The 26,718-nt window shown below is 43.4% G+C and overlaps 1 protein-coding gene across 3 annotated transcripts in view; it reads right to left on the bottom strand.

Annotated features, from left to right (window-relative positions):
• Gab1 (GRB2 associated binding protein 1) overlaps positions 1-26,718 on the bottom strand; it is a 111,540-nt gene that overhangs the window by 11,518 nt on the left and 73,304 nt on the right. For all 3 annotated transcript variants that reach the window (XM_052166373.1, XM_052166374.1, XM_052166375.1), the window contains exons 2-6: positions 23,614-23,908; positions 12,706-12,931; positions 9,859-10,460; positions 6,572-6,657; positions 6,098-6,401 (exon numbers count right to left, since the gene is read on the bottom strand). In XM_052166373.1, the coding sequence (XP_052022333.1) occupies positions 6,098-6,401; positions 6,572-6,657; positions 9,859-10,460; positions 12,706-12,931; positions 23,614-23,908 (1,513 nt within the window). The remainder of the gene's footprint in view (positions 1-6,097; positions 6,402-6,571; positions 6,658-9,858; positions 10,461-12,705; positions 12,932-23,613; positions 23,909-26,718) is intronic.

Raw genomic sequence — 26,718 nt, 5'->3', positions numbered from 1 at the left:
CGCCTACATACTTTTTCAGGGGGGCCCACGATGGCTTTACATTTCTCCTGTCTCTTTCTCCTTAGTATTCTCCAAATCGTTTTGTTGGTTTGTTGAGACAGGGTCTCCCTACACAGGCCTGGCTGCCCTGGAACTCAAAGATCCGCCTGCCTCTGCCTCTTACTTAGGATTAATTAAAGTCATGAGCCACCATGCCAGGCTATAGCTCCCAATCTTATCTGTGTTTGGAGTTAGGCAATGGCTGGTCTCTTGCTGTGTTTGCTCACATTTCTATAGCGCCATATTCCCACTGCTTGCAATTGCTGTCCAGTGCTTAATGTACCACATGTCCACACCAGCTGCCCCAGCAGGGCCAGCACAGGGGGCCTGAGGTTCAGTCCTCAGGATGGCATGGAAAGAGCCTGGCTCCTCTGAGCAGCTGCATCTAGTCTGAACATGTCAATGAAGAAAGAACTTTTAACTGAGAGGCATTAAACTAGAAGGAGCGGGTCATCCCGGGGATGAGAGCCTTTGTGAGCACAGCCCTGAGAGCCCCTGAGCAGAATGACGTCATGTAGGAAAAATAGTGAGGCTTGCCGGGCAGTGGTGGCGCAGCTTTTGATCCCAGCACTTGGGAGGCAGAGGCAGGCAGATCTCTGAGTATGAAGCCAGACTGGTCTACAGAGAGAGTTCCAGGACAGCCAGGGCTAAATCAAGGAACCGTGTCTCAAAAAACAAACAAACAAAACATAGTTAGGTTTTTTGTTTGTTTGTTTGTTTTTGATTTTTTGAGACAGGGTTTCTCTGTGTAGCCCTGGCTGTCCTGGAACTCACTCTGTAGACCAGGCTGGCCTCGAACTCAGAAATCTGTCTGCCTCTGCCTCCCAAGTGCTGGGATTAAAGGCGTGCGCCACCACTGCCCGGCAATAGTTAGGTTCTTAAAAACAGTAAGCTCTTTTAAAAATCCATGTTTTAAAGGGGGTGGACAAATCAGAATCACCAAGGATCTGATAACAGAGTTCAGAGTCCTAACTCTTTGGGGTCTCATTGTATTGGACTTGTTAAATGCTTAGCTATCTAGGAAATGATTTTGTTTTACTGTATTTTTTCTAGGATCAAATTAGCAAAGCAGAAAGTTCCTATCTACGTTTCCTTAAGTTTATTTTATTAAATCTTAATGTGGTCAAACAAAACAAAATCTACACTTCTGAGGAAGAAAAATAAGAACAAGTTTACTATTTGTGAAGGAAGCGCTCTCTCTCTCTCTCTCTCTCTCTCTCTCTCTCTCTCTCTCTCTCTCTGTGTGTGTGTGTGTGTGTGTGTGTGTGTGTGTGTGTGTGTGTTTGTGTATAGGTGTAAGCGTGTTTAAGCGTGGAGGTCAGTCAGTCCTTGCCTGAGGAAGCGATCTTGGCAGGGACCGGTGAGAACTCAAAGGTCAATGTTGCTTTAGTCTTCTCTAATTAGGAGAAGAAATTCAAACTGAAAGACAGAAGACCCCCAAGATGCACCAGTGGTCCTGCTGTGTAAGACAGCACAACGGAATATCCAGTTAATTTCAATGAATATACCAGACATGAGCTGGTTTTGGCAGACAATATGGGGGCCTTGGTGGAGCGGCTGGTGTCGTGAGAGGCGCTACATACAGATGCCATTCTCCTCACGTTCTTCTCAGGAAGTATACGTGCCATTGGCCAGACTGTCCCTGCTCTTTCTCAGAATTATCAACCCACTATGGCTTCCTGAAAGCATGTCTGTCCTCGCTATATAAAGCCTGCTAAGTTACATTTTTTAAGACTGGCTTGATAAACACCACGGCCCTTACACATGTCGAGGACTTTTTTTTTTTTAAGAATGATTTATTTTATGAGCACACTGTAGCTATCTTCAGACACACCAGAAGAGGCCATCAGATCCAATTACAGATGGTTGTGAGCCATCATGTGGTTGCTGGGAATTGAACTCAGGACCTCTGGAAGAGCAGCGAGTGCTCTTAACCAGTGCAGTGAGCCTTCTGTCACTGAGCCATCTCTCCAGCCCCATGCCAAGGACTTCTGATGGTCAGGTATTGTCTGAATTCATTCAACCCTATCCAAGCTTTCAAAAGAAAGTATGACCAGAATAAATATTCAAAGTGGTCTCTGAGAAGTGAGGCTATGCAGAGTCCCAGGACGGTGATGGCACTAACAGAACTGGAACCTTTGAGTCCAGGCGGAGGTTTTGCCTTCTTATGTCCATGTGTTTACTCCTGCCTGGAACCCCTACCAAGGTCATGCTGTGCATAACAAGTCTTCCCAAGTGCACTTAAAGTGTTCCACAGATAGTGCCTTCACAATTAGGATAACTCTTTGTTAGTTTTATTCCAATTCCTCATGTGTCCTGAAGAAAACAACCTTCTCAATAATGATCTCCAGGCTGAAGAACCTCATTACAGCCCCACTATCCAACCAACAACCAAGAAGGTCTGGGTTTGGGAAACTGGGAAAAGTTCTCACTAGGGGAGATGATAAATAAATATGATTTTTGTATCATTTTATAGCAAAAATATAATCATTTTATTATTTTAAATCAGAATGAAACATCTAGTGCCATCTGATTGTCATTGACTGCAGAAAGTTCTTTCACCAGAGTGCTTAGAATAAAGCGGAACCTCGTTAGCCTGGATGAGGGTGTCCCCGTGGGATGAACCCCCCTTGGGATTCTTCTTCCTTTCCTGTACTCTCCTACTGTCTTGGTGGTGCCCACCCACCCATGACTCTGAGCAATCTCCCTGTTGGGAAAGATCTTCCTGCCATTTATAGTCCGGAGCTCCGGCACCCTAACTCTGCCTCCTCTCCCTTGCGCCAGCCCTTCCCTGCTCCCCTTCATCAGGCTTGCCTTAGGAGAGCTGCCCTCAGAGTGCCAAAAGCTATCCAGCTGTCAGCTTGGGCACTCACGCATGTGTGTTTCCCTTCCCACCTCCTCTGCCAAACCTAGGCGATGAGTTTTCCCAGGCAAGCGACCCCATCTTTCCTTGGGGTTAGACTCTATGCCTACCAAAGGGGATTTACTGAGGGTAAGCCCTTAGCTTCTGATAAACAACTCTCATTTATACTGAAGCAATTTTAGAAGTGTTCCATTTGAATATAGTCAAAGTCGCCATGAGAGTCCCATTTCAAATACACAGGTGCAAACCTTTTTGGAAAGCCCTGCATACTAATGGTCTCCTGACAGGTAATGCCTACACAGACTCAATGCTACCCTAGAACTTTCTGAATTGGCTTCTAATAATGCAGGCATACTCTTCTAAAGTTGCAGAACTATTTCTAACGGGCATCCCAAAACTAAGGTGGAAAAAAGTAACTCACAGGGTTACTACCTTGGCTAATATCAGCAGGTGACTTGAGGCAGGGTTGTGAAAGAAAATCATTTGTACTTGTTTTAACTGTGTGAAGAGGAATACAATACTGTAATAATGGTCAGCATCACACAGGGGAAACTGTCCCAGGCTGGTAAGGCTATGCTGTAGGAACATATTCCATACTTACTTCCTTTAAGCTCTAACAAGTGTATCCCAGTCTGACTTAGGAATTAAACATTAACTCCTGCTTATGAGAACTTAGTGAAGGGAGGCAGAGAGGTGGGTCAGTGGGTCAGTGGGTCAGAGCATGGGCTGTCTTGTGGAGGATTGGGAGTGATTCCCAGCACCAACATGGTAGCTCGCAACTGTCTGTAACTCCAATCCAGTGGATCCGATGCCCTCTTTGGGTTTCCTCAATCACTAGGCACATAGGTGAATATAAATTTAAAAAAAAATCTTTTAAAAATTAGTTAATAAGATAAACTTAAGGAAATGTAGATAGGAACTTTCTGCTTTGCTAATTTGATCCTAGAAAAAATACAGTAAAACAAAATCATTTCCTAGATAGCTAAGCATTTAACAAGTCCAATACAATGAGACCCCAAAGAGTTAGGACTCTGAACTCTGTTATCAGATCCTTGGTGATTCTGATTTGTCCACCCCCTTTAAAACATGGATTTTTAAAAGAGCTTACTGTTTTTAAGAACCTAACTATTGCCGGGCAGTGGTGGCGCACACCTTTAATCCCAGCACTTGGGAGGCAGAGGCAGACAGATTTCTGAGTTCGAGGCCAGCCTGGTCTACAGAGTGAGTTCCAAGACAGCCAGGGCTACACAGAGAAACCCTGTCTCAAAAAAAAGAAAGAAAAGAAAAGAGAAGAGAAGAGAAGAGAAAAGAAAAGGAAGGAAGAAAGAAGGAAGGAAGAAAGGACGGACAGACGGAAGGAAGAAGGAAAGGAAGAAAGAAAAAAGAAAGAAAGAAAGAAAGAAAGAAAGAAAGAAAGAAAGAAAGAAAGAAAGAAAGAAAGAAAGAAAAAAGAAAGAAAGAAAAAAGAAGACAATTAGTGAGATTCCTAATTGAGTTAGAGACAAACGAAAGGGACAGGAAGCCTGTGGCACTGACACCCTTTCTAAGACAACTCCAGATGGTGGCCATGAAGCATGGCTGCCAGGGAGTCTACCACACGGGACCGTTCTCAGCTGTATGAGACCAAAGGTGGGCATCTGCCCCAGCAGCAGCCAGCCGACTGTGTGAAGGGGTAACCCGGAACTCAAGACATCTCTAAGAATCTGAAGCCTGAAAATGTCGGAGGGAGCCTTAGAGGCAGATGACAGGTCAAGGGACAAGGAGGGATCCAGGCAGGGGGACCGAGGCCACAGAGAAGTGCTGCAGGCCAAAGGGTGCAGAAAGCAGAACACAGTCAAGGAGAGAGCACAGGGAGGGAAGGGAGAAAGGGAGTGGACAGAGAAGATGCAGATAGGAACTTTCTTGCCCCACAAGATAAGCGCACAGGGCAGAGATCACATATTACCACGAGTACAGGACAAATACATCCTTTCTTATGTAAGAATAAAACCAAACCCTTTAGTTTGAAGAAGTCCGAGTCTCCCACAACTACAACATAATTGGTATTAATGATTTAAGCCCAGGTTAATAAGAAGTTTGCATAACATTACATGTCCTGAAAAAGCTGTAAGTGACATGTGGCTTTCCAAATGACCTTCTGCAAGAAGCCAGAAACCTATCAGTCTATCCCACAACTCTAACTTTAGTTGGCTATCAAGATTAGGCCACACACTAATGGTGTGATGAGCACAGTGTGTTGTGTTTAAGCTCAAATTTGGTTTGGGTTGTTTTTGAGACAGGTGCAGCTCTGGCTGACCCAGAACTATGTAGACCAGGCTGGCCTTGAATCACAGGAATTTACCTACCTCTATACCCCAGACACTGGAATGAAAAGCTCGGACCACCATGCCTGGCTTGAACCTAAGTTTTTCAAACTTGAGAAGACATTACCAAAGTATCTGAAAGCTTCCTTTGACAAACAGGACCAGGCCTCACAAGCTCCCCTGCTTCAGAGGTCACCTTTCCTTCCATCGTCTGGAAGAGGAGCCACAGAAGCTTCCACTTAGCCTGGAGCCAAGGCCCAAGGCAAGTTTTTTCTTTTTTTTAAAGTCATGATGTGGGGAAAGAGAAAGGTTACATAGATAGACATTTTCACTGTTCTTAAATAACTACATCAAGTGCATTATTATCTGGAATCTAATTTGATAATATACAAAATAGCAAAGAAAGGCCATATCTAGTGTTAGGCTTGGTTTGCTATGCCTTACACAAGCAAAACAGCTGGTAGAAATTAACAACAACAAAACAATCAAGACACCGACACACATACAACCTGAGATTTCAGGTCTCTCTTGACCTGTGTGAGGGTCATGCATCAGCGGAAGGGATAGTCAGGCAAGGGTCAGGAGCTCCACCTATATCCTCTGGGAAGAACATTCCAGATTCTCCTAGTGCTTGCCTGCCGCTGCCAATGTTCTGGGCACTCTTAGTTTGTAAGCTAACTTACAGACCTAACTAACCTCAGACCTGTAGGTCTGAGGAGGCCTGGAAATCCCGCCTGGGCATCAACATAGTCGTTTACAAAGAGCAGGATTTCTGACCTAAGGTAAGGACGCAGGTGCTTCAGTTAGTCCCACGCAGTTTGTGTTTAGGTGCTGTTAAATGCAGCCCTAACAGCACATCCTACCTTACCGGATACTGGCCACACCCCCTTACCTTTCCGGTCTGGTTTAAGGTTCCTATCCACCGGGGGTGGTTCACAGTCAGCAACAGGAACTGGTCTCCTGGGAGGGGTCTTCGGGCTGGACCTGAAGCCCATATGAGCAGGAGGAGGGACCTGCATCCCAAATGCAGAAAAATCAAAGGTCCCGGGGGTCATTGGCACGTAGTTTGGCTCCTGAATTGGCTCTGCAAAACTGCTGGAATGTTGTCGTGGTGGCGAGTTGGGGTTCATGGGGACATAGTTCTCGTCCAGTTCTTCGCCCGAGATGCCTCCCACTGCCAACACATTCTTGATTTTCTAAAAGACACATACATTTTTCTTAATAAGCAAAGCCACTGTCACACACAAGTATTTCGCCTGTTCCTACAGAACCTATAGTTACTTTCATTTCATGGGAGCATTTAGAGTCTGGGGCACTAAGTCTAAAGAGTCAGAAAATGCCAAGATCAGTGGTCAGTGATACTTACATACTGGTTATGGAAGCCCTCCAGGGAACTAGATCTATCGCTTGGAAAGGTCCGTGGAATATCATAGCAATCTTGAGAACTAACATCTGGAAGTAAGAAAAATCTGTCAGCTTATATTCCTGTGGTGCCAGCTCACAGGTGCTCTCTTCACACTTGTCCATGCACACACATCTGTCAACCCTGAAAGGACACTCATCAAGCAGGGCACGTTAACCACACACCTATATGTTTACCAATGCCATGATCTGACTATGCCAGCAACCGAATGTCCAAGCCTGGCTGGAGAAGGGTTATCTAAAGATGGAGAAAAGAAATGATATCCATTTTGACCCACTAATTTATATCAAGGTTATTTAGCCTCTTTGAAATCCCATCAATGGAGGACAGTGTGTGTGTGTGTGTGTGTGTGTGTGTGTGTGTGAAGTTCAAGGTTATCCTCAGGTACATAGTGAGAGAGGGCTACACGAGATTCTGTGGCAGGCTGAAAGGAAGGGATGGGGAGGGAGAAGGACAGGGAGGGAGGAAAGAAGGGGCAAACAATTTCACATAGGTATTAGAGGGCTGAGCATACACCAAAGAAAATATTTTTTATTGTATATTAACTGTCTTTTTTCAAACCATTAGAAAAGAAACTCTACCACAAGATACAGAAATGCTAACACATAGATTTTAGGGCATATGCCCTTAATACCTGATAATTTTTTTTAAAAACAAAGTTGCCAAAAATACACACTGGAGAAAACACGGCCTCTTCAACGGGTAGTAGTGGGAAACTGGTATCTATCTGTGTAACAGTGAAACTAGATCCCAGGAACTCATCCCGAGAAACCAACTCCAAGTGGCTCAAAGACCTTACAGAGGGATGCAACCTGAAACTCAGAAGTGGCTGGAGAAGAAAGATGGGACAACAGTCCTGTGTGCGCACTGGCCAAGGATGCTCTCACCCAGACCTCAGCTACCCAGCACGTGGAACCAACAATGGACAAACAAGGTCTCATGAAATTACAAATGACCATGGTGGGATCAAGTAACGACAGCTTACAGAGTGGGGAGAGAATTTTTTGCCAGCATGGTGCTGATAGCAAGAATGAACTAAAACACTAAATAAGAAAGCTACCTAGTTAGTAAATGAGTTAACTAAAGGAGTAACACACACACACACACACACACACACACACACACACACACAGATGGTTTAACCTCAATAGCTGTCAGAGAAATGCAAATCAAAGAGATATCTCCTTACCCCAGTCAGAATGTTGGTCATTAAACAAAAACAAACAAAAAACCCAACCATACCAACCCCCCAACCCCCACACACTCACACAAAACAACAACAACAAAAACCTAACAAGTGCTGGCAAGGACAAGGACAAAAGAGGTCCTTCAAACATTGCTGGTGGGAATATAAACTAAACCAACTATTATGGAAGCTTCCTTTAAAAGTAAGTAAGTAAAACCGCACCTACCATGCTACCTAACCATGGACCATCCTGAGTATTTCAGAGCGGCAGATCACAGAGACCTGCACATCAGTCTTTACGCAGCACTACTCACAATAGCTAAGCTATAGAGCAGCCAACAGAGTGTCCAACAGCAGAAGACTGAGTAAGGAGAGTGTGGTACCTCTACCCAATGAGATTCTTTTCCTCCTTAAAGGAGGATGAATTTGGGCTGGCCAGATGGCTCAGCAAATAAAAAGGCACTTGCTGCTAAGTCTGATGGCCTGAGTTTGTTCTCCAGGACCCACATGGTGGAAGGAGAGAAGCAACTCGTGAACGTTGTCCTCTGACCTCCTACACATAATAAGCTAAGAGATAAAAGTGGAGAGCAAACCAGAACAAGTAATGAAGTCATGTCACTTGCTAGGAGGTGGAACATGAGATAATTACATTAAGAGAATTAAGCTAATCTCAAAGACAAATATATTTTATGGTTACTAGATTTTATATTGATACGTAAAATCATATGTAATATGAAAGTAGACAAAACTCTCTAGGAGATGGAGGAAACTAACAGGAACAGGGAGCGTGGAGGAAAGGGAAGGCAGGTGAGATGGCGACACTATGCTCAACACACGGTATTTATACTGTAAAAAACCCCAACAATCTTGGAGAATTAAGCTAGACCAATCCCACACTCCCGAGGTCTTCAGCTTGAGTCTGCAGGCTTTAGGAGGTAAGGCAGGCACACCTTATCTTGACAGAGAGAGGGTACACGGTCAGCTAGGCTGGAGATAGGAGAGACTCACTGCTCTAAAACTGAGAAAAAAAAATCAAAGCACAACAAGGGCTTGGCTTGAACAGCATTGTCGTCTATGAAAACAAAATGTACAAGCTACTGAGAAAGGAAGGGGACGACACCGGAGACATGACGGAAATAGTCATGGTGGCATACACACAGGCAAGGACGCTGCTCAGACAGCCCTACCGCTACAGTAGCTTAGAAGGGGCAAGAAACAAGGTAGGAAGCCATTAAGACCATACTTTTCCAGGCATTAGATGATCCAGCTCTTTTTCTTCTAACAGAGCAGGCATGCATGCAGATATGCATGCATATAGGCAGACAGGCAGGCAGACAGACAGATAGACATGGACACAGGCAGACACACACAGATACAGACACATAGACCCAGACATCCACTCAGATACACAGACACCCCTACACACAGACATAGACACAAACACACAGACATCCACATAAAGACACACATACAGACACAGACAGATACACAGACATACACAGACAGATAAACACACAAACACCTGCCATTCCCCTGAACACACACATACACCCTACAGGGACGTACTGACTGGTATCATGGCTACACATGTAGGAGCTGCAGAGGTGCAGAGAGAAAGGGATAAACACCTTTACCACCATACTATGAAGAGAGCAATGACTGAGAAAATGGATTCTCTTGCATGTGTACCTATGTGTGAATGCATGTGATGTATGTGCACGTGGGTTCACTTGCTTGTGTGCTTTTACTGTGAGTGGAGACCAGAGGAGGATGTTGGGTGTCCTCTTGAATAACACTTTGCCTGATTCTCCCGAGACAGAATCTTTCTCTGACTCTGGAGGGAGGCTGGCAGCCCACAAGTGACAGCAATCCTCCCATCTCTGTCCCAAACATATTGCTAGGATCACAAACATGAGAACACTAGGGTCTAAGGCTAGGCCTATGAGCCCTTATGCTTGTGCAGAAAAGCCATGTAGAAACAGCCATGTAGAAACAGGCTTTCTATCACTGACCCCTAAAAGAGCAGAACCTGCCAGAGCTTTACCTTTCCGCAACTTGTTCAAATCCACGGTGGAAATGGTATTACTCCGGGAGGGCGGCATGCCTGCTGTAGGGATGGAGTAACTGCTGTCAGCGTCCGAGGCCGTGCGTGGGACTCCACACGTTTCCACAGGAGACCGGTCATGAACTGGATGCGGTTTTGGTGGCCGAGGTGGGGGGATATCAGGAATGGGGTCCAGCTTTGATGACTGTCCCAACGTGCCTTCTGCAAATGTCCGTGGAACCTGGTAAGTGTTGCCAGGTGTTGGTGGAATGTCGTAACTAATAGATACATGTCTCATCTGACTTTCTACACTCGAAGTCCCAGATGGGGTATTAAAAACATAAAGCTCTCCATCTGCCTCAGTACTTGAGGGAGATTCCTTTGGCAGCACATCATGGGAATAGCTCCTGGGCAGGTTGTAGAGGCTGGACTCCCCAGAGACAGGTGGAACCCGGGAGGGCGGGCAGTCATACACCATCTGCTGCTGGAGGAAGCCATTCATGCCGTGTTTGCTCTGGGAGGAAGCAGGCGTCTTATGGGAAGGCACGTTGTCATTGCAGTCTGTCTCAGAAGAGGTGGGCTTGGCAGAGTCAAAATGGGCTCTGAATGAAATTGTGAATGACAAACAAAAAACAAAACCACCGTCACGTCAGACAGATACAGTTTTGACACATACACTATATAGCTCAGCAATCAAAACACGTTTTGTTTGTTAGATTGGTTTTGTTTTGTTTTTTTTTATGGTCCATAAGATTCAAAAAGCACAAATGTTCTTTAGTTGTTGATAATTATAAATCAACAGAACTACCACCACCAAACTGTCAGAGCATTCTTAGTAATTTCTGTCCTGTATTTGCCCACACCACGAATTTCACCAAGGAATCAATCTCTCTCTCTCTCTCTCTCTCTCTCTCTCTCACACACACACACACACACACACACACACACACACACACTATAATGTTAAAACACAAAAAACAAAACCTCACCAACCCAGAGGGACATTTCAATCTAAGCCCGAGGATAGGCTCCCTGGAGGGGCGTATGTATGAGCTGAGAGTCCTGGCATACAAGAGCATGTGCGCAACCTCCCTCTAGGCCCACTTATATAAATACTGTATGCTTATTTTATCTGGCCTCTAGAGAAGGTTTACTTTGAGATGTCTCAGGGTCTGGATCTCAGGGGACTATGTCCTATGTAACCCGTTTGTATCCTCACAGCACCTAACCTACTAGGGGCATGTGCTGGGGACTTCATAGATACTGGTTATTTAATTCACTGAAGCTGAGTATCTATCTACTCAGTAACTTTGAGAACAATCTCTCTTGTGGCAGTAATAGTAAAATCAACACAAGACACTGTCATAAGAGAAATACATCAAACACTATCACTGATCAGTTGGATTATTAAAAACAAAACAAAACAAAACAACCACACCATCAAGCAACAGTGAGTCTCCCTAGAGGAAAGCATCAGTTAGACGCACAGGCTGCAAGCATACAAGCCTGATCCTCAGTGCTCACGGCAAACACGCACAGTCGAGTTAGGGTTTGAGAGTATTAACTAGTGCTGACTTACATGATTTTCTTGCTCTGACAGGTAAAATACCATTATAACAAACAGACCAAACCACCATGGACTGCGCCCTGGCTCCTTCCGCTACCCCTGGGAATGGTTCATAGAAACCATTTCTGGGAGTTTTAAATTCTATATACATTTTTTAATCAACTACTCTGTAATCTTATTCTAATTAATAATCATTTCTTAACCAAAGAAAAGAAACCTTTTTGTTATAGAAACAATAAAGCTTAATTCCTTAACACCATATTTTATAAATCTTCCTTGTGAGTCATTGCCGTTTTCACACAGTGAAAAATATTCCAGTTGGCGGTGCTGTCACCAATGGTCACGGCAGTGGACACTAGTTTGTTTATTGATCTTCATTTTCCTGTTGCTTCTTCAAATAATAAAGTAGCTGTCATTTGATCTCCTCTGCCACTTTATGCCTTTTAACTTTTCAATATAAAATGCCAGAGATGATCAAGTTAAAATATATTCAAGCTTAGCACACACATAGTGTGTGTGTGTGTGTGTGTGTGTGTATAAGGGGGTGATGACCCTCCAGCAAGCATCTGGAAAAGGCTTTCTGGGCCTGTGGGTCAGGCATACGCTCCTCACATCTTTATTTTAAGTTGTGAGTCACGGCCTGAAGTCAGCACTGCCCCACAACTGGGGAGGAAGGTTTGGAAAGGTCACAGCTTGTAGCAGCGTGTTTGATTTCCTGAAATGTCATTGCCTCCTGCTCTGCCTAGCCTCTAGGATTTGCCATATGGGATTTTACCTGTATAATTCGTTTCTCACACAGATCCAAAAAAAAAAAAAAAAAGTGAACTCACTGCAATGGAATCGCTTTGCTTTCAAAATCTTCTAGCAGTAGGTACTCCTCACCTTCTCCAGAAATAAAAGATGACCCTTGGCTGGTTTACAATCACATAAAAAATGGAGCAAGGTCACCATTTACAAATCAGTGACATCTGTCAAGCAAGTAACACTGTGAGTCTCTAACAAAGACTTTCCAAGTCAGCCTTGTAGGCACAACTGTGATCCACCATGATGGGAGAAAGTGTCAACAACCGAAGACCTCCCACGTAACAGAAATCATTAACAAAGGATTATAAACCTGCAGTGCAAATCCGAAGTGTCAGCCTATAGAGAAGGTGCCATGTAAGCTTTACAGCTTAAACAAACTAAAGGCCTTTAAATGTACGCGCGCGCGCACGCACACACACACACACACACACACACACACACACACACACACACACACGATAGCATGTACCATGTACCTGGTAGGTTCAGGCTTCTTGCTTTGACAGTTGATCAGCAAGAGGTAGTCTTGTGGATCTTCCTGGAGGCCCAGAGTGTTTGGGTGTGGTGGGAGGCTGATGAGCTGGTAAGGAGGAGGTAGTGGGACTGAAGATGCTTCCACCTGGGTGGAGACTGGTGCTGTATTCATAGCGAAAGGTGAATCGACAGGTGCTTGTGAGGAGCTGGTCAGCGGCTTCACAGGATCTGTAATCAAGTTTAAACTTTAGTCTATCACAGCTGAAGATTCTGTTGTTCTTAGACTAAGCTACTTTGAAAGTCTAGAGATAGATTGTTTTAAGACACATAACCAGAATCAATGATGGCGGTGTTAGTTGAAAAAAAAAAAGAAACACTGCCTGAGGCTACGGGTGTACGCCTGCTATGCCAGGTATTCTGAGGCCAAGGTGGCAAACTGCTCACCTTAGCAGTTCAAGGCCAATCTTGGCAAAAGAGCAAGATGGCATCTCTGAACTAAATAAGCAATACTACCTGAACAGCCATAGCTATATGCTAATTAGCTCTTGTCAAGGACATCTGAAGGACAGTCTTTCCTTTAGTTCAGGGGTCTGAAAGAAGTCAAGGTTGGGTCTGAGGAGATACCCAGTTGACAAAGCGCCTGTGTCATATAAGCATGAAGAACTGAGCTGGGATCACCCAAACACAAGAAAAGCCAAGTAGACCCCTAAGGCTCACTGGCCACCTAATCTAATCCTCTTGATAAGTTTCAGACACATGAGAGTGACTCTGACTCAAAAGGACAGAGATAAAGAAGCGCACCTGATACCAACTCCTGGCCTCCACATGCATACACACAGGTGCAAACACACAAACCTATACCTACACCCAGGGAGGCCACACTAATGTAACTCTGAAAAATACTTAGTTTTGAAACTACTTAAATTAAAATAAGAACGTCCTATGATCTTAGTAGAAAACATTTTTAATGTTAATGCAATTTAATGTGCATAGGTACTTGGCCTGTAAATAAGTCTGTTTACTATGTGTGTACTTGGTGCTCTCAGAGGTCAGAAGAGGGCGTGAGACTGGAATTACTTACTATACAGGGGCTGGGAATAGAACCTGGGTCTTCTGCAAGAACAGCTAGTACTCTCAACCATTACCACTATGTCCTCTCTCCAGCCCTGAGAAACAGTTTTTTTGTTGTTCTGACCCCCTCCCCCACCCCAATGAGGAACCATTTCCTAGGTCATGCCAGCCTTGCAAGGAGACATATTTACGCTGACAGACTTGATGGCCACCGTACTGCTAAGAATCCCTAGGCCTGCTCTTCAGTGGTGCCTGGGCTATTGGGAAAGCCTCTCCATTAGAGTGCAGGAGAGCGCAGGGCTCATCCTCAGCACCCCTGGCTGAGCTTAGAACGACAGACACCTGCCCATTTGCAGATCTGTCAGGGAGAGGTGGGCATGGAGTGAGAAAATGTCCTCAAGCGTGTTCCAAAAAGATAAAAGAAAATGCATAAACCGTGCAAAAGGTTACAGCTAGAAAACAAGTTGTACATCTAGAAATCAAAGCCCCCTGTAGCTTCTGACATGACCAAGTATAATTTTAACGGCTCTGACAAACTATGATCTGTTATTCTGGCTAGAAATGTCATTAAGAGCAGAACAGAGAAGGGTGGTGAAATGCACATTTTTAAATAATAAAATACGTTAAGCATGCTAAAAGGTATGAAAGGGCAGATGGCGCATCAACTCTGATTGAACACCAGTCTAATTTACCCTCCTCTGGATTCTTAGAGCAATCTGCACACTTCTGAGGTTTTGTGTATTTACCTCATTCACATGTTCACAACAGCAAAGTTTATAATGCTTCCTCTTAGACAAGAATGTCCAGGGAATATCTTACTTGGGAAGCTTGAGGCTCCTGAATATCTTCAGCCCCGTTTGGCTACATGTGCAGCCTCGGATTGCTTGCTTGAGATCTCTCGGAGCCCTGCTCTATGCTAATGAGGTCTGAGAATCTCCTTGATTTAGAGAATTTGGTCTGCTTAAACTGAGAGGAGTTCTAACTTTTAATTTATGAATTTCCATGAAATGGTTATTAAAATTGATTTATCTAATATGATCTAGCACCCTTTGCTAGAAGTTAATTCTTACTTAAGGAAAATGGAAGCAGACAATCCATTTGGGACCGTTTCTACTACATAATGTCGGAATTTCAGTGGGTACTCTTAGGTTCTTGTTGCTGTGTCTAGGAGAGATTGATTATAAAGGGAGGTAAGCTGCCCACACGATGTGTTCAACTCGAGATTCGGTTGCTAATACAGGGACTTAGCTTCAGAGGATTTCAAATGCTGCAGATTAAATAATGATTCAAACTAAATCCTTTTGGACTTAAGAGAACCATGAAAAATATTTACTATTCAGAGATGAGCTCAAGAGAACTACAGCCTGCACTGGCAGGGGAAATGGGAAGCAGTTACTACATCTTCACACTCTCTCCCAAGTGTGTGCCGCCTGCTTCTAGTGAGCTCTCCAGCTACAGGCATGGTTCAGTCAACCAAGCTCAGTGCTCAGTTCTCAGTTCACTGCAGACACATAGCCGCTCAGTGAATTGTAGAACGCCCGTACCTCTTTCCGACACTTTCAGTGATGATAGTTTTCATAGATACACTTTCCTTTAGTGGGTTTTGTCTTGTGGGTTTTTTTAAAAATTTGTTTGTTTTGTTAAATCTGACAGCAATAAAATAAATAAATTAGGGAATTCTCATGGGGGAAAAAAAATTACCCTGGCAGAGACTCACACTCCCTGACCAGTTTTCCTACCCGTGAGTGAGAAAGACAGTGGAGTCTCTTGAACACAGGCCCGGGACTTAGCAGGGCCTATTAAAAAAATGCTGTGCTTACGAGCATGTCAGGCCTCACCTATGTCTTCAAGAAGCAAGAGCTGAAGTAAAAATTCCACTATAATCCCAAGCAAGTTCATGGAGTGGGAGGCAGAAGCAGTAGGTACCCCTAACATCCCAATGACAGTGGCATACAGTGGCTTTAAAAGGGTACAGATCGTGCCACCGTGTTAGTCCAGAAAAACGAGCCATCGTCAGCACTCCGTCTCGAGTTCCGTCTACCTAGTACTGAATATAAAAATCTACTGTGCAGAGCTAGTGAGACAGCTCGGCAGGCCAGGGTACGCACCACAGAGCCTGGTGACTTGAGCGCATTCTCCAGAACTAAGGAGAGAAGAGCATTGTTCTGACCTGCACTGTGGCACACATGAACACAAGCAAGCACAAATAATGTAAATTTAAAAAATTTTTGAATTGTGCCTAAATAGTCTCTAAGATTTCTGCTAGAGACAATACTGGTCCAAAATAGACTTCTGCTTGGCCTTACAGGCCTGGGACTATTCTGGGGGACAAGCCCAGTGGTATAGATCATTCTGTTCACAGCCTTGTTTTGATTTCTGACTTATTGCTCTCTCTAAGTATCTTCTAAGAAACAAGCACTGGTTCAAGGTTAGCTCACACATGTAAAACCATTTTTCAATTCTTAACTCAGAATGCATCAAGAGTATAATTAGCATCCATTAAAGGCCTAGCCACCGGAGGAAACTCCTAATTGAAACTTACTTAGAAAGCTAATAAGCTAATGACAGGCCTTCCAGCAGGCAAGCCTTCAGTGCGGAGGGGAGATGATGAGCAGACCCATGAATGAACTGGCTCCTGGGACCCCCGCCCACCCTAGGGATCCGTTTATGTAGGTATGTCATTTATCCTATGTAGGTATGTCATCCTTCCTGTGATATACGAAGGCAAATGTATGGGATCCGAAAGAAGAGGAGGCAAGGATTTTTTGTACCAGAAAGCCCGGCCGCTCCACAGCCTTCTGTGCACAGACCCTGCCAGAAGAAATTTGGTCTCCTAGGAGTACAGACACAGGCTTACAGGCCCACAGGAGGGACAAGCTTCAGCCAGAGACAGCAAGACCAACTAGCACCAGAGATAACCAGACGGTGAAAGGCAAGCACAAGAACCCTACCAGCAGAAACCAAGGCTTCTTGTCAATGTCAGAACCCAGTTCTCCCACCACAGCAAGTCCTGGATACCCCAACACACAAGAAAAGGAAGCTGATGCTGATAGAGGGCTTCAAGAAGGACTTAAATAGTTCCCTTAAACAAATACAGAACACAGGACAATAGGTAAAAGCCGTTAAAGAGGAAACACAAAAATCCCTTAAAGAAATACAGGAGAACATGGGTCAACAGGCAGAAGTTCTTAAAGAGGAAACACAAAAATCCCTTAAAGAATTATTGGAAAACACAAACAATCAAGTGAAGGAACTGAACAAAACCATCCAGGATCTAAAAGTGGAAGTAGAAACAATAAAGAAATCACAAAGTGAGAAATCTCTGGAGATAGAAACCTTGGAAAGAATTCAGGGGTCATAGATGCAAGCATCAACAACAGAATACAAGAGATAGAAGAAAGAATCTCAGGTGCTGAAGATACCATAGAAAACATTGACTCAATAGTCAAAGAAATGCAAAATGCATAAAGCTGGTAACCTAAAACATCCAGGAAATCCAGGACACAATGAAAAGACCAAACCTAAGGATTATAGGTATAGACGAAAGCGAGGATTTACATCTTAAAGGCCCAGTAAATGTCTTCAGCAAAATTGTAGAAGAACACTTCCCTAACCTAAAGAAAGAGATGCCCGTGAACATACAAAAAGCCTACAGAACTCCAAACAGACTGGACCAGAACAGAAAGTCCTCCAGTCACATACTAATCAAAACACCAAATGGACTAAACAAAGAAAGAATATTAAAAGTAGTAAGGGAAAAAGGTCAAGTAACTTATAAAGGCAGACCTACCAGAATTACACCAGACTTCTTACCAGAGATAATGAAAGCTAGAAGATCCTGGGCAGATCTCATGCAGACCCTAAGAGAACACAAATGCCAGCCCAGGCTACTATACCCAGCAAAACTCTCAATCATCATAGATGGAGAATCCAAGATATTCCATGATAAAACTAAATTTACAAAATATCTGTCCACAAATCTAGCCTTACAAAGGCTAATAGATGGAAAACACCAACACAAGGAGGGAAGCTATACCCTAGAAAAAGCAAGAAAATAATCTTCCAACAAACCCAAAAGAAGATACCCACACGAACATAAAAATAACATCAAAAATAACAGGAAGCAACAATCACTATTCCTTAATATCTCTGAACATCAATGGGCTCAAGTCCCTAATAAAAAGACATAGACTAACAGAAATATTTTTCATGTAAATCTTCAATTTTATCATAAAATGTTGGTAATTCCTCTTTCAATTCATTTAGTAATTTTTATGTCTACCATTTTATCTGCATGATTTTTCATGATAATCTTCAATTTTAACATGTTTTTCTATATATTTCTTCTATTTTATCAGAAATGTTTTCCATGTAAATCTCTCATTGTATCACAAAACGTTTTTAATTCCACCTTCAATTAATTTAGAAAGGTTTATTATGTCTACTATTTTATCTGTATAACTTTCCATGAAATAGTTAATTTTAACATGTTTTTCTATATATTTCTTGAATTTTAGAGATATTTTCCATGTAAATCTTTAATTTTACCTGAAAATGTTTATAATTCCACTTTCAATCAACTTAGAATTATTTTTATACCTACTATTTTATTTGTATAATTTTCCAAGATAATCTTAAAGTTTAACATATTTTTCTATATATTTCTTCAATTTCATCAGAAATATTTTCCATGTAAATCTTTACCTTTATCAGAAAATGTTTATAATTCCACTTTCAATCAACTTAGGAATACTTTTATGCCTACCATTATTATGTCTATATAAAATTTTCCATGATAATCTTCAATTTTAATATGTTTTTCTACATTTTTCTACAATTTTATCAGAAATATTTTCCACTTAAATTTTCAATTCTATCATAAAATGTTTCTATTTCCCTTTTCAAGTAATTTAGCAATGTTTTTTATGTCTACCACTTTACTCTTCAATTTTCCATGAAAATTGTCAAATTTAACATGTTTTTCTATATATCTCTATTTTATCAGAAATATTTTATCAGAAAAGAACATGCTTTTCAAAAAAAAAAGAGAGAATAGGAGGCAAGAGAAAAGAGGTGTCTTGTGTGGTGGTGAATACGTTCAAAAACATTATGCACCTGAATGGTCTTATCAAACCTATCATAAATAACATATGATAAGAAACGTTACGGAGCCAGTGAGATGGCTCAGCGGGTAAAGATGTTTGCTGCCAGCTTGACTACCTTAGATCAGTCCCGTGGACCCACGTGGTAGAGGACAGATCTAACTTCTGCAGGTGTCCTGACCCCCCACAAGCTATCACAGCCCTCCCTCCCTCCTCCTTTCCTCTCACTTCCTCCCTTCCCCTCCCTCTCCCTCTCCACACATAAATATATGAATTTTTAAAGGTCTATCAATCTAATGAAAGTAGACTCTGCAGTAGTAGCTGCTGCCGCCTCCACTGCTAATCAACCAGGCAAGACCCTGACCGCATGTGCAACCGCCTTCACTTTCTAAGCTCCTATCCCACACATTTCGAAACCCTTCGCGGAGCTTTTTAATCCTTTGGGGATGCTGACAAATGCCACTGTTCTTATCCAGAGCGCTGGTGGCCTGGAAGTCACAGGGTTCTTTAGATCTCTATGAACTTGGGCCCTATTGCTGGAGACCTCCTGAATTACAACTAAAATTTTGCAAGAAAGCCAAACAGAAGAGATACTCTTTCTGGCTGAACTGCTTTTCAAAAACAAAACAAAACAAAAACAAAAATAAACAAACAAAAAACACAAAATAAATCATGAACTTGCCGCCTCACAGCTACTGGGAAGGCAGAGACTAACACCTCCGACCAATACCAATGTCACGAACAATACGGGCTAACTATGTCACACACTGTTGTTAGGACAACAGTTGGTACAAAATGCTAGCATGTATCGTATGAGGTAGCAGTTCTACTCACAGGTATGGTATCCACAAGAATTAAGAGCTAATGTCTATCAGAAGACACAGACCACGTAGCGGGCTGGAGAGACAGCTCTGGCGAGGAACTGAGTTCCATCCCTGACATCCACGCTTGGCAGCTTCCAACTACCTAGCAGGGATCCCAGACCCAAGACCTCCGAACACCTCTGCACACACATACACCACACTAAAAAAAGGATCTTTTATGTTTGTTTGTTTTAAATAGACACGTAAGAATGGTCACGCCTTTGTAGAACAACTGAAATGTCCATCTACCAATATTCAAATAGACCCACAGCGTATGAGTGACAGGATGGAGTTCTGTATGGGAAAACAAGTCACCACAGGTGACTTTTCAACACGGTGACTTTTATGGAGGAGGTAAGCCAGACTCAAGGTCTCATACAGGATTTAAAACAGGCAAAATTCATGAATGGGGACAAAAGTTAAAACTACCCCGCTGGAGAGATGGCACCCACTGCTCCTGAGTTTATTTCCCAGCAACCTGGTGGCTCACAACCATCTGAACCATCTGTAATGGGATCTGATGCCCTCTTCTGGTGTGTCTGAAGAGAGAGTGACAGTGGACTCACATACATAAAATAAATGAGTTAATCTTAAAAACAAAACAAAAGAAAATTACCCCAAATCTACTCTATCTACTCTGAGGTGGATTTCTCTAGAAAAAAGACTCTTTGCTGCAATGTGAATCCTGAAATTCTTAATCTGAGCTATGACTAGGACTTTAAAGCAGTTATGTGTATCCGTATACAACTGTAGACACAGAAAGCCTTTAAGCAATGCACCGACAATCTATGCCTACATTAACGGTAATAATGCATGTTTTAATAAAATAGTAATAATGAATGTTTTAATTAAAACAGTAAAGAGAGCTGGGCGTGGTGATGCATAGCTTAAATTCCAGCACCCAGGAGACAGAGGCAAGAGAATCTGTTTCAAACCTGTCTCATTTAAAAAAAAGAAAAAAAAGTACAAAGAAAACAAATCTTAAAGTAATTTTTACTTATTAGTTTATGTGAAGGGTGGGTTTTTGTTTGTTTGTTTTTGTTTTGTCTTTTTCCTTGTTTGTATGTATGTCTGTGCACCTGCCTGGTGCCTACAGAAATCAGACAAGGGTACTGGGTCCCCAGAACTGGAGTTACAGTTTTAAGTTGCTATGTGACTGTTGGTAATTGAGCCCGGGGTCTTCTGGAAGAGCAGCCAGTGATCTTAACCTGAGCCCTCTCTCCAGACTCAGTAAAGAAATGTAGAAGTCTTTCGTTAACACTGCTTTATAGAAAAGGTGACATCCTCATACCCATCCAACCCCTACTTTCTCTCCACCTCTGAGAAATGGTCTTCTATGTTTGTATGACCTTGAACTTCTGATCCTGCTGCTGCTATCTCTCAAGTGCTGGCATGTACAGCGTGTACCATTATGTTGCGTTTACGCCGCTCTGAGGACTAAATCCCGAGCTAAGCACACTGCTGAGGTACAGCCTCAGCCTATATAGTTTTTTAATTATCAGTTTATCTTACTAAAGGCACGAACATGAAATGGAGAACCGCATTTTTAAAATTTGAACTGCTATGATCTGGATGCTTTGAGAAAAGCAATTCAGGTCGCTTGCTAAGCTCATGCCCTAAAATTAGCCCAGAGGTTTTGCTAGATGCCAGTGAGCTTCCTGCAGCCCTGGCTGGGCGTCCTAGTGCTTGTTTAGCAAATGTAACAGCTTCCACCTTGGTGAGCCCAAACCTAAATAAAAAGTCAATCTGCACATTTCCAAGAAAAACAAAAGAACCCCATTTCTATCCCCAAATCCACGAAAGAAAAACCTTAGTAGGAAGCACACACAGTTCAGTGGGCTAGAATTTAAAAACAGGAGAGCCTGCCAGCATTCCGAGTATTCAATAATAGCAGTGGTCACCTGGGGCAGCGGAAATAACATGGGAATGATATTTTGAGAGGTTCCTGGAATCAAAACACAGGTCAGATTTTTCCCCTTTCCTTTTGTTTTGAGGGGAAAATTAGTTACTCTCAAAGGGATCAGGAGACTTATTTTCTCAGACAGTGCTGTCCAAGCAGACTCCCACATCTGGCTTGAAACGCAAATAGTAAAAAAGTATCTCAAGATATCAACCAACTGATGAGACAAAACAGTGCACATTCAGTCTTTGAAATGGAGCGCACAGGCCTGAGGGGACAGACCTAAGAAAGGCCAAGGGGCCCACTGCTCTTTAGGGGTTAGTTATGAGGGATTGATGGGTGCAAGAGCATAGAAAACTGGTGACAGAGGGGCTGGAGAGGTGGCCCAGTGGTCAAGAAAGAGCTGTTCTTCCAGAGGGCCTAGCTCACAACCGTCTTAACTCTAGTCCTGGGATCCCAGCATCCTCTTCTGGCCTCCTCGGGCACCAGGCGTGCATGTGACACACATAAATACATGCAGCAAAATACCTGCACACATTAAAAACCAGCAAAAGCCCTGTCTGTAATTCCAGGTCCATGGGAATCTGATGCCTTCTGACCTCTGCTGGGGCTGCACCCACATGGTGCACAAACACCCAGCTTTCACTCTAGCACAGAAAACGGTGGGGACGACTGCTCCAAAGCTCTGCTCTGCTTAGAGTGCACATCCGTCTTGAGAGACAGTGAAGGCACACACTACAAATGCACGAGGAATGGCTGATGTAAAAGCCATTGCTTAGATATAGTTCTTATCTGTATAAGAACTGTAGGAAGTACCGGGGAGATTGAAATTACAAGGGATTGGTTGTTTAAGGACCAAATACAAAGGATTTTTGATTAACAAAGCTGTTCTGGTATCCAGCTCACAAGTCACAATTCCATATCTGAACAATGATTTATAATTAGCTCACGATCTTCTACCCTTCATATTTGATTATGAAGACACAAAGTGCCCAAATATATTGGTCACCCATTTTTAAAGACTTTGGAGTTCTGCTACTAAAAATGTCCCTGCCACTTTCGAGTTTTATCTTGGGCTAGTTAGCCCTGGTAAGCTAGTTTGTAAAGCAAAAACTAACACCATGACCAACAGATCCTGATATCCAAAAGTCAAGGAAAACTTTTAATTAAGTGTTGAAATAAAAAAGTACTTAGTACATTTATCTCACTTGCAGCCATTTCAAAGGTGTCCTTTTCATGAAAGTAGAAGGGCCATGTGTGGCGTGGGGAAGGAGTCAAAAGGGAGGCGTGTGACAGGAAAGCTCAAGGGTTTGAAAGCTGTGGAGAGGAGGATGGGGGGGAGAGGAAGGGGGAGGGCTGTGGGGAGGCAGGAAGAGCAAAGCCACCCTGTATGTCACAGCCTATGCATGGCGGAAGGCAAGGCGGCTCGGCAGGTTAAAGCACTTGCCGCCCAGACTGACTCCCGACACTTGCTTGTGTCACGCACGCACCACTCCCCACCGCACATTCTCACGAAGACAGTTATTTAGACTGGTCCATAGCAGGTAAGTCTTTCAAAACCTGTAGCACTTCTCTCTAAACTGCCTGAAGCGTTCAGTGCCTGCTCTGATTGTCAAATTCCTATTGTAAAAGCAAAATATTGATGCATATAACTGAAATAACAATTTTGTTACATCTCTAAAACTACAACCCCCCCAAAAAGGGGGAAATGATTGCACTAACTCAATAACAAAACCTTAAACTCTGGGTCTAGAGAAATGGATTAGTGCTGGAAGGACGCTGGTTCAATTCCCAGCTCCCACATGTCACTCAGAACCAGCTGTAACTTCAGTCCCAGGGGATCCGCCCTCTCATCTAGTCTCCACAGGCACTGCATGCATGTGGTGCACAGACATACACACAGGCAAATGCCCGTACACATATAATAAAATATTTAATAAAAAATATTTAAACCAAACGAAACCTTGGACCTACCTTCTTCTGTGGGATTGAATCCACAGATGTCACAGATACAACGGACCCACTTGTTCATGTCTTCCTCACTATCTGCCACCAAGTAGAAAATCCGGTCGATGGTGTTGATGTCAAAGATGTAGCTGTTTTCAAACTCCTTTTTGTTGAATGTCAAACCAGCATCAACTTGCTGACACAAATTTAAATCAATAATCCGGATGGGCTTCTTGGCGTGATCGTTTTTGTAATACTCTAAGACATCAGGGTCTCCGGTCAAACGGCCACTACGCAACACAAACCACCTTCTCTTCCACGCCTAAAAACAAGCAAAACACACACTTGCTGTCAGTCAAAATATTTTGAGGTGGAACACATTTATTAAGCTAATTTTATGAATGTACTGTCTGGACAAAAGTTGTAGTATCTTGTCTCAGTCCTCTCATGGTACAGCAAATGAAGCCAAACACAAGACCTCCTGTGTCTTCATCAACACCTAGAGATGTGTGCTCATCAGAGAGTATCTATTGTCTAATGCCAGCAGAAGCAACACGACAAGTGCTCCAGAACTTCTGAGTATCACAAATTTGCCACAATTACATAAAATCCATTTCTCTAGCACATATTTTGGGTTTAACCTACATACTGACCAAATTTTATATTTAGATTAGGATGGAGGTACTAGGAAAGTGCCAAAGGCAGTGACAGAGGACCCAGCGCTCTGTCCCATCCCCCTCAAAGAAGTAAAGAAGGTGGCCAGAAGACCGTGGCATGGAGTTCTGCTGATGTTCTAAGGACTGGGGAGGCACAAGGTTACAGACACACAGGAATGTAGCACTGTATTACAAAAACCCGTTTATTTAATTCAAATAAACAGCTCTGCCCTCAGACCTATAAAGGAATCTACAAATATTAAGCTTATACAGCAATGGAGAAGTAGAAGTCCAAAAACAGTATTACTTATGCAAGGCCTTCAGAGGAGCCTCTCTCTGGTTAGTGCCACCCCCACCCACACAGATTGACAACATTCTGTCTTTAAATACAGAAATGACTTTTAAAACTTTAATGGCTTGCAGGGAAATCTTTCTGAAATGCCTTACTACATAATTCATTGAACACAATTCCTCCATCCTCCGAGTGGCTCCGGCTCAGTAGTACAGGTGTCACCTTCTAGATGCCATGTTGGTGAGTGAGGGCCTTGGGGGCTGCTGTGCTGTGCAGGGTCATCAGCCCCGTACCAAACCAACCCACCGCCGCCGGGGGGGGGGGTGAGGTGAGGGGGGTGCTCAGTCCACCTAACCGTTATAGAGGGATGTGTGAGTGTGTGTGTGTGTGCACACGAGCGCGCGCGCGCGCGCGCCCCCATGGAGAGGGTGGAGCTCAACCCTGATCTTGTCTTGCTTTCTCTGGTCTGTAGCTTGCTAAGGCTGGCTGGTCTGTGAGCCCCAATGCTCTGCCTCTGTGAACTTTTCTGGCACTGGGCTTTTAAGCACACCCCTCCATGCCCAGGTTTTGTTTTGTTTTGTTTTGTTTTGCACGGGTTCTGGGGAATCTAATTCAAGGGCCAATGCTCGCGTGGTCAGTACTTTCTCAAGTGAACATCTCTTCTGCAACCTTGCTCTGCCTGCAATCCTTCAAGCGGGCTTTCCTCTGCTCCCCTTACATTCTCATCAACTATCACTTCTGTCTTCTGTCTCAGGGAGGCCAAGCTCTTCGTGTGTTCTCCTTCCAAAATGCCATCGTGTTTTCCTTCCCAACCTTCTAGGCCCTTCCTCCCTTGGCTACCTCCAGAGCTCCCAAAGGAAGTGAAGTTGTACAGTTTGGGGAGCAGTAAGTACACTCCATGGTCTCATTAAAACCTCATCAGTGCTTTCCAGACATCTCTGTGAGGAAAAGAGCCCCTGAACGGGGCACATGTGTGAAAACCATGTGCAAAAGAACTGCTCTAAGCCACTGCTGTGTGGTGGGAAAACTACAGAAGCAGAAGAGACTGTGTTCGTAGTCTTCCTGTGTGCCTTTGAGACACCATAAGGATCACTTTCTATATCCCATTTAACCAGATTTCCTCATTTGGATCTTCCTGTCACCAACATCCAAAAGGCCTTTAGAAACTGCCTGGGGCACAGTGGACCAGCGACCATGGTAGCTGAGTAGTAGCTACTACCTGAGACCTGAACTCTGAGACAGGAAACAGCAGCAGGGAGACACAGGACCTCTGCAGGCAGCACCTGCCACTTGTTTGTTTATTTTTAACATGGTCCCAATGTGAATGTTTGTCTCGGTCACAAAATGAGTCACTCTCATTGAATCTGGCACCAATGAAACGGGAAAACAAAAGCAATTACATAAACTCACACTTTAACAAGGCATATACAAAGGTTCTCTGGGTGGTGGGACAAAGCACCATTTAGTCACAGAATAAAGCCTGATGCTGACAGGAGATCTGTCATCAGCACCCTTGCTAATCACAGCACAAAGGCTTCTCTGTTTTGTCCGAGCACAAAAAGGGCCTGAATAAATCAGTCTTTGTTATCTGAGAATATCTGGGATTCTTAAAGTTTGTCCTATTTTTACCCCGCTGTCTCGGGAGCCCCAGAGACAGCTGTACACTGCCTTCCAGGCTTGCTTGAGTAACAGACAAAGCAGATGAGTTTCCTTGAAACCTTCAAAAGCAAATGCTCAGATCAATGTTAAATAAAAATCTTATGAAAAACCATTTAGACTATTAGACTTCCATGATGTATGGATAATGAAATAGTATCCATAAGGTAAGCTGAGAAAAATTACATAACAACCTATGGTGTGGTCATCATGTCTTACATATAACAATCACTTGAGTTTCAAGCCCACTAATCAATGTAGTACCAACTTCAGTGAATATGAATATTACTGAAGCTTTAGAAATACAATCCTTATACCGGTCTGTCTGCTTTCTACATGGGAGAGAGCTCAAGTTCATAATAACCCAGCTCGTATCTCCTCGAAGCTCCCCATCCCCCTTGGATCTGTCTCCTTTTCTGCCTTTGTCCCTACAACACTTGCTGCCCCCGAGCACACGAGCCACCCCGTACTCGTCTCGGCCCTCCATCTCGGGCTAGCTTGGGACCCTCCAGCCTCCCGTTCTTCCCA

Source organism: Apodemus sylvaticus, chromosome 21, assembly GCF_947179515.1.
Source record: "Apodemus sylvaticus chromosome 21, mApoSyl1.1, whole genome shotgun sequence".
NCBI lineage: Eukaryota > Metazoa > Chordata > Mammalia > Rodentia > Muridae > Apodemus > Apodemus sylvaticus.
The sequence above is the reverse complement of the archived record's forward strand: the minus strand, read 5'-3'. Positions and strand labels throughout refer to the sequence as shown.